The sequence below is a fragment of the Stenella coeruleoalba genome (assembly GCF_951394435.1).
Source record: "Stenella coeruleoalba genome assembly, chromosome: 1".
NCBI lineage: Eukaryota > Metazoa > Chordata > Mammalia > Artiodactyla > Delphinidae > Stenella > Stenella coeruleoalba.
Window position 1 is genome coordinate 16,782,485 of NC_137169.1, and position 12,610 is coordinate 16,795,094.

The window sequence follows — 12,610 nt, forward strand, 5'->3', positions numbered from 1 at the left end:
AGCTGACCTCTGCCTCCCTCCAGATCCCCCAGAAGAGTGGGGAGAGAGACGAGAGGAAGTAAAGTGGAAAGCAGGAGTTGCAGCCCTACTCTCCTTGTTTAACTCACTCAACGTCACGGAGCCCCAAACCCGAGCTCCATGGGCAGCTTCCATTTCTCTTAAATTAAAATAACCAGACTCAGTATAAATAAGCCTCGCTGTTTTCCACATCCATGAGCTCACCTGAGACTCATGGCAAAACCAGACTGCTCTCCTCTCTGCCCTGTGGGTCTTCTCCCCTGCCCTAGCCCAGGGGGGCTGTCTCCCCAAGACCCCTCTTCCCACAAGCTAACTGGAGGGAAACAGACAGTAACTAGAATAACAAACAGGGGCTGAGACAAAGTCACAAGACCCCAGCTATCTCCCAGAGGTCGTGTGGCCCTGAAAAGCTGCTCCCAAGCTCTTAGAAGACTCTTCCTTGAATGCAGCCTCCTTTTATTGAATCACCCTCCCCTTTTATTGACTAGTCTCCCCTGTCAGACTAGAAGCTCCTTCAACCCATGCTAGGTGTTTAAACCTAGCACAAGGCTGGGCATAGAGCTGGCACTCCATAAGTGTTTGCTGTATGAATGAATGAACGGTCCCATTTTGCATCTGGGGAAAATTATGCTCAGAGAAGTTAAATGACTTGCCCTGGATCCCACTGACAGGGCAAGGAGTACAGGAATCCTGTGACTCCTAGTCTAGTGCTCACTTGCTCAAAAGACATTTACAAGGCCTCTGGATCTTACTAGCTCAGCAGCAGGTGATCTGATGTGGGCGGACCACTGTAGGAGTGACCCCAGGTCCACACGGGAGGACAGGCGAGGCTTCAGGAAGGTCTAACGGAGCAGGGGGTCTTCTCCTTCATCTGTTTCCCTGGCCCAGGGTCTGGCACTCGTCGGCAGGTAGTCAGTGAAGGACGACATGAGATTGGTAAAATGGTGGGCTTTACCTGGTAGCTACCACCAAGTCTTGAGGACAAGCTAACAGTTTTCTCCAAGATTTCAACGTCCCCTTCCTCTGAATTGGCAAGTGGCCAAAAAACAAGGAGCCCATTTTGTGGGTAGGAAAAGCGAGGTCCGGGGAAGACGGTCAGTAGTTGGCTGGCAACCAAGTGGAGGCCCAGGCCTTGACTTCTTGCCTCCTGGTCTGACCAGTTACAGCGCAGGGGACTGGAATGCTTGTCACCTCAGCTATCTTGGTGACTTCCTCTCATTCTTTTCCAGTGTTAATGACTCCAGCTGCAGGCTACAGCCTTCCTGCTCACACGCTTGACAACAATGCGAATCTAGGGAAGATGGGGACAACTTCTGGAACCCTGCCCTGGATGCCTTCCTCCTCCACCAGCCAAATCCTCCTTGCTGTTGAAGCCCCACTTCCTCCAGAAAGTCTTTCCAGAGAATTCATGCCCAACTGACCTTTTCCTTCCCTGACAATCTGCTATTGTCTAGACCGGAGTTGTGCTGGGTAACCATGGTCCATGAGCCCTACCTCTCCAACAAGACCCAGAGCTTCTGGAGAGTAGGGACCACCATTCTCATTTCTTACAGGAGGACTGACAGAGCTGGATTCAGCTCCCACCTTCCTCTGCACCTGGCTGTGTGATCTTCGGCAAGTCACCTCTCTCCTCTGAGCTTTCTCTCATCTGGGAAATGGAGGCATAATCCCAATTATGTAGGAAAGTTGAAAATGCAGACAAAACACTGGCACAATGTCTGGCACACAGCAGGTCCTCAGGCAATGAATGAGTGAATAAATAAATGGATGGACGAAGACTTGATTCCTCTGCTGCACAAAGATGTTCAAATGACACAGTTTCGGGGACTTCCCTGGTGGTGCAGTGGTTAAGAATCTGCCTGCCAATGTAGGGGACATAGCTTCGAGCCCTGGTCCGAGAAGATCCCACATGCCGCAGAGCAACTAAGCCTGTGAGTGAGCCACAACTACTGAGCCTGCACTCTAGGGCCCGCGTGCCACAACTACTGAGCCCGCATGCTGCAACTACTGAAGCCCACGTGCCTAGAGCCCATGCTCCGCAACGAGAAGACACTGCCATGAGAAGCCCGCGCACCACAACGAAGAGTAGGCACGCTCGCCGCAACTAGAGAACCCCCCCGTGCAGCAACAAAGACCCAACGCAGCCAAAACAAAGAAACAAAACAAACAAACAAAAAACAAATTACACAGTTTGGGACTTGTATATAGATTCTGCTCCCAGCTGTGCCACTATTGAGGTGAGCACAGGGCTGCCTCAGAGCAGGCCCCACTCAGCAAAAATCCATTGAACTCCAAACAAGGCAAAACCTACAGGCCCCAAAGGGAGCTTGGGACCTGACTGAGAAGGATCCAGGTTTCCAAGGGTCTCGATCTCAGGGAAAGCCAAATCCACCTCCCTGGGGAATGTTATCACTAAACTGAGCTGGATGCCAAGGGGCAAAAGGCACCCAAGTCTGAGACGCAGGAGCCGGATAAGCCCACATGGCAGATACACAGCTTACTGTGCCCTCCGCCAAGGCTGGCCCAGTCCACCTCTTCCAGGCAGCCTGTCGTGACTACGCCAGTCCTCCCAGATCGTCCTCTCTCTCCCTGCAACAGGCCAGACCCACTCAGGAAGGGATGACAAGTCTGGAGTCAGACAACCTGGGCTCTATTCCCAGCTGTGCCAGGTACTGAACGGATGACTTGGGCCGGCCATGCCCCCCCCCTCGGTGCCTCATTTTCCCCAGATGCACAATGGAGATAATAATGCCAACAGCAAAAGACCGCTGTGAGGATTATATGTGATAATGCCTGGAGAGAGCTCTGCGTGGGGCTTGGCTAAGAAAGGGTGGCAACCCGGGTGACTGAGGTCACCGGGAAGGAGACCCTGGAAGTCCCAGGGCACAGAGACTGGTCTGTCCTCAGGAAACTCCTAGGTCTCTGTTCCTCTGGCCAAAGGGTCACAGGAAGGCAAGTGGCAGGAGGGGGAGAAGAGCTGTTAAGTGATAGAGGCCACCGGGGCTAAGATTTCTGAGGCCAGAATTTCAGAGCATCCAGTCCAGCGAGAGATGCAAGAAGAGGCATGATCCCAGTTCCCAAGTATTTGAAAACTGGGAACGCCAAACAAGGAGAGGGATGAGTCAGCTGGGGTGAGGGGAGGCCAGGACCAGAAGGAGGGGGGCAGAACTGGCTCTTTGCGGGTGAGTTTGGGGAGGCGGGGGAGACAGAGGTGGAGGCAGGCACCTGGAGGTGGGCTGGGAAGGGGCCAGAGGCAGCTGGGAATTCCCAGCCCCACACCAGGAGAAGCATCTGTGGGGTCACCTCAGGCCACCTCTAAAGTCCTCCCCCTGCCAGCCCCGGGCTGCCTCCCCATCCCCACAGCCCGGGATTGGGGAAAAGATGCCAAATGTTAAAAAATGAAACACCTGGACGTGACCCATCCTACTGGGGAAGGGGCATGTCTCTACCCAGCAGCCCAAGGCCAAGGCCAAGGCCAAGTCCCAGGGTACAGGGAGCGGTTACCAAGCACGAGTGCGTCTCTTTCCTTTTAGCCCTGCTATTTCTCTAAGAGCCCATGGGAGTCAGATTTAAAGCTGTGCAACTCCAGCTTCCCTGGCAATGGACCTGCTACAGGTTTGCCCAGGGCTCCCCGGGCAAGGTCCTGTCTCCTCCAGTGGGCCTGAGGGAGGGTGGGGCTGGGATGGAGTCCCAGGAAGCCCATTCCCCTTAAGATGCATGAACATCCTTTCTGTACCCATGGGAGCCACTTGGCCACACTCTCTGTTGCTCAGAGCCCACCAACTGCACACATCTGGGAAGGGGACAATGCGTCCACAGGCTCCAGCCTTTCCCAGGCCACACCCTGCGGTGTGCCCCCACTCCTTCTCCCCCTACAGGAAGGAGCAATCAGGGTGGAAGGGTGGACTTTTTCTTGCAGCTGCAGCCTCAGTGGGGGAAGGGGAGCCAGTGACAGATCAGATACGGTTACATCCGGGGCTCACAGACTGAGAAAGAGAGGCAGAGGGAGCAGGGAGGATCCCTTAACTCGGTCATTCATTCAACAAGCCCAGGGCTTCCCTGGTGGCGCAGTGGTTGAGAGTCCGCCTGCCGACGCAGGGGACGCGGGTTCGTGCTCCGGTCCGGGAAGATCCCACATGCCGCAGAGTGGCTGGGCCCGTGAGCCATGGCCGCTGAGCCTGCGCGTCCGGAGCCTGTGCTCCGCAACGGGAGAGGCCACAACAGTGAGAGGCCCGCGTACCACAAAAAACAAACAAGCAAACAAAAAACAACAAAAAAAAACAAGCCCAGATCAGGGCCTGGGTCAGTAGGTGGCAGCAACTGCAATCAGGAGAAGGTGTGTCATGCTGGGCACTGGGAACCCCGAGTCAAATACCACTCTGGCTGTGCCCTCAGCAGGAACCAGCCTAACAGAGCAGCCACTGACTGTCAAACACTCTCACATCCCAGGTACTGCGTGAGGTGCATCCACCTGGTCTCATATTCACCTGGGAAACAGGCATCATGATCCCCATTTCTGTCCTGAGGCTCAGAGAAATGAAGCAACTTCCCCAAGGTCACACAGCCAGTTGGGGCTGAGCCAAGGCATGACCCTCTGAGCCCACACCTTTCCCTTGTCCTCAGCGCCCAGAAAAAAGGGCTCCAAGTCCAGTCGGGGCACAGAAAAGCAGAACACGGCACGGTGGGCACCCTGGCTTGTCTCACATCCTCCAGATTTCAGCAGAGAACACTGGCTGGGAGGAAGAGCTCCCCTGCGTCCAGCCTCAGCAAGGAGCCTGGGCCTTCTTGGCCAGCTGGCTTCTTCAAGGCCATTAGTTTTTTTTTTTATTAATTAATTTATTTTTGGCTGCATTGGGTCTTTGTTGCTGTGCGCGGGCTTTCTCTAGTTGCGGCGAGCAGGGGCTACTCTTCGTTGCGGTGGGCATGCTTCTCATTGCAGTGGCTTCTCTTTGTTGCGGAGCACGGGCTCTAGGCGCGCGGCCTTCAGTAGTTGTGGCGTGAGGGCTCAGTAGTTGTGGTGCAGGGGCTTAGCTGCTCCACGGCATGTGGGATCTTCCCGGACCAGGGATCGAACCCGTGTCCCCTGAATTGGCAGGCAGACTCTTAAACACTGAGCCACCAGGGAAGTCCTTCAAGGCCATTAATTTATTCACTCAATAAGTGTTCACCTACTATTGCCCAGCAGCCTAGCACCGGGCAAACTGTAACAAACAAAACTGAATGCCCGCCCTCTAGGTGGGGAAGACAGTGAATTTCAATAAAACACATAAATATACAAGCTTGAGCTTAGGCTGGGGGGTTCCAAGGGATCGGTGTCTGCAGCTGCACAAATGTATTCTCAGCAAGAACCCCCTCCAGGCCAATGCAGAGGCTCCAGCTTGGGGTCGGGGCGTGGGGCTGCCCTAGCTGAGAGTCAGTCCAACACCGTCCCCTCCCCCATGCCATCCCCTCCATCACCTGCCATTCTCCACCCTCCTCCCAAGTCTGCTCCTCTGGAGCTCTCCTACCTCAGTTAGTGGCAGCCCCACCTTTCCAATGCCCAAGCCAAAGCATATGGAGACGTCCCTGACGCCTCCCTTTCTGTCCCCTCACCCCCATAACCAGTCCATCAGCAAATCCTGTTGGTCCTACTTTCAAAATATACTCAGGATTCAACCCTTTCTTCGTGTCTCCACTGCCCTGGTACGAGCTCCCATAGTCTCAGGGCTGGGTCACGGCCTCCTTGCTTTTGACCTTGATGTCCCACGTTGTCTTCTCCACACAACAACTAGAGTGATCTCTCATCTCACTCAGAAGCAAATCCAAACTCTTTCCTGTGGCTGAGGCTCTGCCCCACCTTCCCTTGCCAAGCCCCTGGCCGCATCCACCAACCCTCACCCATGCTGCTGCAGCCACGTGGGCCCCCCTGCTTTGCGCAGACGCACCAAGCACACCTCTGGGCCTTTGTGTCAGCTGTTACCCCTGCCTGGAGAGCCCTTGCCCTAGATACCTGTAGGGCTCACACCCTCACCTCCTTCAGATCACTCTCTATCCTCTTCCCTGCTTTATTTTCTCTTCCAAACACTTATCGCCACCTGCCATATTATATTTATTGTGTGTCTCCCTGCACACGCTATAATGCAAGTTACCTGAGGGAAGGGAATTGGACTTTTATGTTCTCTGCCGCAACCTCGGCACCTAGAACAGGGTCGGGTACTTAGAAGATGCTCAATAAATATCTGTGAAATGAATTTTGAGTCTAACACTTCAGGGACTTTAGTTTACAGAATATTTAATTGCATACATCATTGTCCACTCATTCATTCAACACAGACCGCAAGCCTCTGTGTGCCAGACACCACCCTGAAATCCAGAGCAACAGAGAAACAGGGCGCCCTCCTCTGTGGCTCAGGGACAGGCCTCTGGTAGGCAGCCGGGAGCTGGTCCTCAGGACATCTCACAGATGTCACGAGGACCCCCTACCCTGGATGCTCTGAGGTCCCTGCAGCCCTGGCACACATGGGCATCAAGGAAAGGAGGGGAGGGTGGGTTCTGGGGGCGGCTGACACTTGAAGGCCCCGCATTCCCAGGCCTCAAAGAGCCGCCTTGTTCCCAGGACTTTCATGACGGTGCCCCTGGCCCAGCCATCCCAGCAGCCATGAGCCACTCCCTTCTCACGGCCGCTATTGACATGCACCCGACGCCACCAGGCTGGGCAGTGAAGCTGGCGGCTCCCCGCGAAGCGAGTTCCACACATTCTTCTGGGTTTCAGTCAGCCAGCTCTGGGCGCTGGGGCGGCCAGCAGGCCCTGGCCAGGCCCTGGAAGCAGGAGGGTGCAGCAGGGCCAAAGAGGCCAAGGCCGGAGCTGGGGCAACATTCCAGCAGGGCCAGGACCCTCAGCCTACCCTCCTGCTTCCTGGCAGGAGAGAGATGAGGGGAAGGCCGGCGTGGGCCCTGGGAGGAAGGGCAGGGGGCTCCGCAGATCCTTGGGAAGCTGCGGGGGGGGGGGGGGGGGGGGGAACGCGGCCACGTTCTGCCCCTCCTCCTCCAGCCTGAGTCCTCACAGCTGGGAGTGGACTGGGGCAGGGGGCAACAGGCCAGGGCTGGGAGTCCTTCCCGCATGTCCCGAGTGGTCTGAGGGTCCAGAACCCACATGTCTGGCCTCCAAGTGGCTTCTGAATCATCGTTCCAGATCTTTCCACATCCTGGGCGGCCACCTCACCCTCCCTCCTGAGACATGCCCCAAGGCCAGGCAGCCCTGAAGCCTCTGCAGATTCACCCTAAACCTTCAGCCCCCAGGGAACAGCCAGGGGAATCCAGTGAGGACTAGGGCCAGGCGGCTAGCCATTCTCCCCTTCACTTCCCACAGAGGGTAGGGCCTGGCCTGGCGCACTTAGGCCTTAAGGCCCCTGGATTAATTCAACTGTCTCTAGGGTCTCAGGGAATATTGGTGAGGAAATTAATTAACAAACCTACAAACAAACAGGCAATCCCAGAAATGACTGCCCTAGAGTTAAGTTTTTCTAGGCTCCCGCCAGGGCAGGTATCCCCAGGAGGCCCCGTGGACACTCGGGCACACCCATCCTGAGTGCCTCTGTCCCCAAAGCCAGACCCCGACCTTCCTTGCCCGAGGAAGCCCTTGCACCACCTAGGACCTGAGTCCTTTTATCAACATCAGTGGTGACAGTTGTATCAACACCCACCGCCTGCTGGCTACGAGTGAGCGGGATGCCGGTAGGGTGGTGAGGAGCCTCGTGTGGCTTCAAAGCCTGGCTCGTGGGGCCTCCAAGCAAAGTGTACTGGGCAAGTTAGAGTTGAGTTATTGGGCAAGTTACACGATCCCTCTGTGCCTCAGTCTCCTCTGCTTAGAAAATGGGGACTGCACTAGTAGCTATAGCTTAATTCAGTCAACAGACATATTTACTGAGCGCTTACTACCTGCCAGGTGTTAAGGAGACAGCAGCAGTGAACAAAAGCACATAAGGTCCTGCTCGCATGAAGCTTAAATTGGGGGTGGGGTGGTGATAAACAAGTAAAGAAATACACATCAAATAGTGACAAGAAGAAAACAAAGCCGTGTAAGGGGACAGCGAGCGTCGGGCAGAGTAGTAGGGGACTTGAGGGAAGTGAGGCAGAGGGTCACGCAGATATCTGGCGGACAAGCATTCTAGGCAAAAGGAACAGCAGATGCAAGGCCCTAAGGCGGGAGCGTGTCTGGCACGGTCCAGAAACAAAGACCGGCATGTCTGGAGTGCGCAAGCAAGGGGCAAGTGGGCAGGAGGAGAGAGTTGAGAGGGAGGGGGAGGCCAGATCTGTAGGGCCTTGGGGGCTAAATTAAGTCAAGGGCTGGGGTCTGACGTAAGCAACACGGGGAGGGCAGGGAGGCTGTGAGCGAGGCAACAACGTGTGAGGATCTGCTGAGAAACTTCACGCATGGCAGGGAGTGGGCGCTGCATAAAGGTGAACTACCCATATAATTTTGTCAGCATCTGGCCTGGTGCCCCAAGACTGCCCTCCCCACTACTGCAAGCCCTAAACCCAGCCACCTTCTGCCACCTTCCTTCCACCCATCTCCCGGGCTGGGCCTCAGGCCCGCAGATCCCAACTTGCCTGCACTCAGCCCGAGAACAGGCCCGGGTCGAGCCGGTCGGGGTCCAGGACTCCCCGGACACAAGGAGCTCGGCTGGGGTGTGGCGGGGTGGGGGTGGGGCGTCCATCTCTACCCCCGCCAGCCTCTGCCTCCCTCTGTGGACAGACCTGCACCCTCCCTCTGGAAATCTCCAGCGCACACTCACAACCCCCTCCGGGCGGCAGATCTGGAGCAAGGGGGAAAGACAGCGCGGCCAGTTATGTCAAGGGAAGGGCTGAGGTAACACTGCCCCTGAGGGAAGGGGAGGCTCCTCCATTTCCCGCCTGCCCACAGCCTCCCCAGCAAGAAAACCCAGGGGAGGCAGGAAACAGGTATCTCAGTGACTTCCCCTCTCAGAGCTGGAAAACACCACTATCACCCTCAAGAACCCTGTCTCTTGGCGGCGCCGGCCCCAAGAAAGGAAGGGCTAAGGCCCCAGCAGGCCAAGGCAGGACCTGAGTCACTCAGGCCTGGTCCCCTCCCCCAGCAAGCCTGCCCACCTCCTCTGAACTGAAATTACTCCCACACTTAATCACAGACCACTATTTCCTCTGTCTCCTGCCCCCAGTGAGGTCTTGAGCTCCCTAAGGACCACCTTACCCTCCCCTTGTGTCCTACCCTCACCCACTCACTGTGGGCTTGCAGACATGAACTGAAAGGCACGAGAGCTAAAGGGCAGCAGACGAGGAGGAGCCCGAGGCTGGCTAGGGCACAGGGCTAGAAGCCTGCTGGCGTTTAAAACTTACAACAAACTTCTCATCCCCATTTTACAGATGTGGAAACTGAGGCTCAGAGAGAGGAAATTGTCCCAGATCACACAGCTAGGAAGTGGCAAGAGCTGGGATTCGAACATGGGTCTGTAAGACTCCAGAGGCCAAGCTCTTTCCAACCCTTCTACCCTCAGCCTAGGCTGGGACCGTGAAGACCTCAGTGTGGTTGCTGAGGAGACTGTAATCCCACAGGATCAGAGCTGCCTGTTCACCCATCTCAGTTCTGGGAGAGTGCAGCCAGGGCCTGTTGCTGTTCACCCATAAGCCCCCATTGCTGGATGCACTGGTGCACAGTAGGTGCTTAGCGAGTATCTACTGAATGAATGAACCCTGAACTCCTACTCACTGTCATGGAATGCTGCCCAAAGATGTGGTGAACGAACAAGTGAATGAGGATTAGCTGCAATCTGGGAATTCCTCCCCCACACAGCAAACATCTCCTTCCCTCCTGCCACAGCAGAACCCCTGATCAGGGGGCAGAGCTGGGGTAGGGTCAGAAAAGGAACATTTCATGTGCTAGGTTGGTGTCTACTTTTTGGAAAAGTAAAGATCAGTGTTGGGAGGTGCAAGTTCAGGTCAAGACTGGGGAGCAACTGGATGGATGGGCCCTGCTGGATGTGTTGAAGTGAGAGGCTGACAGAGGATTAAGGAAGCTGCCCTGATGCGGATGGGGGAGGAGAGGTGCTGGGTGGGTGGGGCAGGAGAGGTGAGGGGTCAGGTCTGGGGTGGGGGTTAACGAGTGACTCAGGAGGGCAGAGGTGAGAGGGAGCCGGCAAGGGGAAAGGGAGTCAGTCACTGGTAAACACTGGCCAGCTTAGATGAGTCCCTCTCTTGGCTCTGAGAACAGGGGACAGGGATGGCCCAGCACCACCTGAAAGAGGGTGGGTTGGCTCTGTGGTTCGCCACGCAGGCCCAGATCCCCAGATGTGCCCCATCCACATCTGCCACCAGCTCCCTGCCCACTGACCCCGCCCTGCCCTTCTCAGGTTCACTGGGTCCTCAGAGCCTCTCCGGGCCAAGTGCCCTCTTTCTCTCAGCATGGACCCATCCAAGCTCAGAGTAGGGGGCTGGACTGCAGGGGCAGGCCTCCCCCTGCACCTTGAAGACCTGGGGAGGAGAGAGCTGGGGAAACAGATCCACTCACTGTCCACCACAAACCGGCTCAGCAACAGGCACTTTGAGGCCGTGTATTCTGAGTTCCCCCTGGGCATGTGGGCTGGTCTCAGAGAGGTTAACAACATGCTGGAGGTCACACAGTTGCTCAGTGAAGAGCAGAGATTGATTCAATTCCTGGGCTGTGGGACTCCAGGGCCCGTGGGTGTTCCACGCAAGAATCAGTTGTGTCCAGAGCGGTTCTTTACTTGTGCCTGCCTGGTGACCAGCTCCCCAAGGGGAGAGACGTCGTGGTAAAGTTCCAGTGAGGATGGATATGGTCCCCATCACCACTGAGTGCCCCTGTTTCAAGCTGGCAAAGAAAGGCGTGTCCTCGCCCTGCCGAGTTCCCACCCTGCTCGAAGTTTCTCAGCCTGGCCCCCAGGAATGGCAGGCCGGACCATGCCTAGCGCGAGTCTGAGACTCAGCAACGTGGCCTGGCGACCCAAGGGCTCCCACGAGGGCCGGCCCCGCCCCCGGCCCATCGCGGGGTCCCCCGGGTGCCCTTCGGCACAGCCCCACGGAGGAGGGTGGCGCCGGCCTGTACCGGCCCGGGGTCCCTGGCGGGCGCCGCCGTCCCGGGCCAGAGTCTCAGCCGCGCAGCCTCCGCGCCCCAGCCAAGTTGGCGGGGGCGGCGAGCGGGGCCCGGGGCGCCTCCCACCTCTCCGCCCCGCACACTCACCCCGAGCAGCCGCCCGTGCAGCACCAGCGCCAGCAGCAGCGCGCCCGCCGCCTGCCGCCCCATGGCCCGGCCCGCTCCGCTCACTCGCTCGCTCGGCGCCCGCCCGCAGCCGCCCGCTCGCCTGGCTGCCGAGTCCTCGGGACAGGGCGGCCCGCTCCAGCCACCCCCACCCTTCCCGCGACCGCCCCGCCCCCGGGCGAGGCCCCGCCCCCGGGTCTCCCCGCCCCGGGCACCAGGCCCCGCCCCCTGGACCGCCCCGGGGCTGAGGGCTGCGCTCTCCCCGGCCCGCTGCGCAGCCAACTGAGCCTTTGTCTGGGCCCCCAGCCCCCTCCGGGCGGGCCGCGGCCCAACCCGGCTCCCGCCAAACCCGGCCTGGAGTCTGGGATGGGACTGGGGCCGGGGCCCTGAGCGCTGGACCACCCTCCCTCCACGTGCACGCCTCTCCCGCACCTCCCCACCGACCCCCGGACCCCTAAATCCATCTGCTCTCACACCCTTTCATACTCCGCAGACGTGACTCCACGCGGGCCGCTCTCCAGGACCCTCCAGAATAGCACGCGCTCACACGGGCGCGTTTGGTACACGCGCTCACTACAACTTGGGCTCACGAGATTACCTGCACACTGTTCACACGCTAACGTGCTTGTCCACTGCCCGTGAACGCTTGCACACGCTCACTCCCTTCACCCAACTTTCATATAGTAAGAGTCCTCCCCGACTCAAAAGATCACTCTATCCCTTGAAAACCTTCACCTCTACAGGTGACACAGTGGACACAACTTATACACACACACACTCAGCTGCCCACGTTCATAGTCACATTTTCACACACATATATGAATCCCAGGACAGGAAGCGGAAGGACGTTTTCATACTCAGATTCCCCACAGGGTCTCACAGTTCACACACAGGCCAATACAATTTCTTTTTTATTTCTTTTTTTTTTTCTTGCGGTACGCGGGCCTCTCACTGTTGTGGCCTCTCCCGTTGCGGAGCACAGGCTCCGGACGCGCAGGCTCAGCGGCCATGGCTCACGGGCCTAGCTGCTCCGTGGCATGTGGGATCTTCCCGGACTGGGGCATGAACCCCTGTCCCCTGCATCGGCAGGCGGACTCTCAACCACTGCGCCACCAGGGAAGCCCCGAACATAATTTCTTACACGCACAGCACCTGCATTTTTTTACATTTTCTCAGTACCTCACAGTGGGCACTCAATACGAACCTGAATTACCCCTGATACACACCATTCTCCACATAAATCACTCACAGACCAACTTTGATTCACATAAATCACAGCCCCACTGCCAGAGATGCACCATCTCACACACCCAGGCCCAGACACAGACACTGCCAAAGCCCAATCACAGATGCTTGGGAGGT

At 57.3% G+C, this 12,610-nt stretch overlaps 1 protein-coding gene across 1 annotated transcript in view; it reads right to left on the bottom strand.

Annotated features, from left to right (window-relative positions):
* HSPG2 (heparan sulfate proteoglycan 2) overlaps positions 1–11,362 on the bottom strand; it is a 102,106-nt gene extending 90,744 nt beyond the window's left edge. Inside the window, exon 1 of the mRNA XM_079943184.1 lies at positions 11,231–11,362. Coding sequence (XP_079799310.1) covers positions 11,231–11,293 — 63 coding nt within the window. The 5' untranslated portion in view covers positions 11,294–11,362. The remainder of the gene's footprint in view (positions 1–11,230) is intronic.
* Between the last annotated feature and the right edge of the window lie 1,248 nt (positions 11,363–12,610).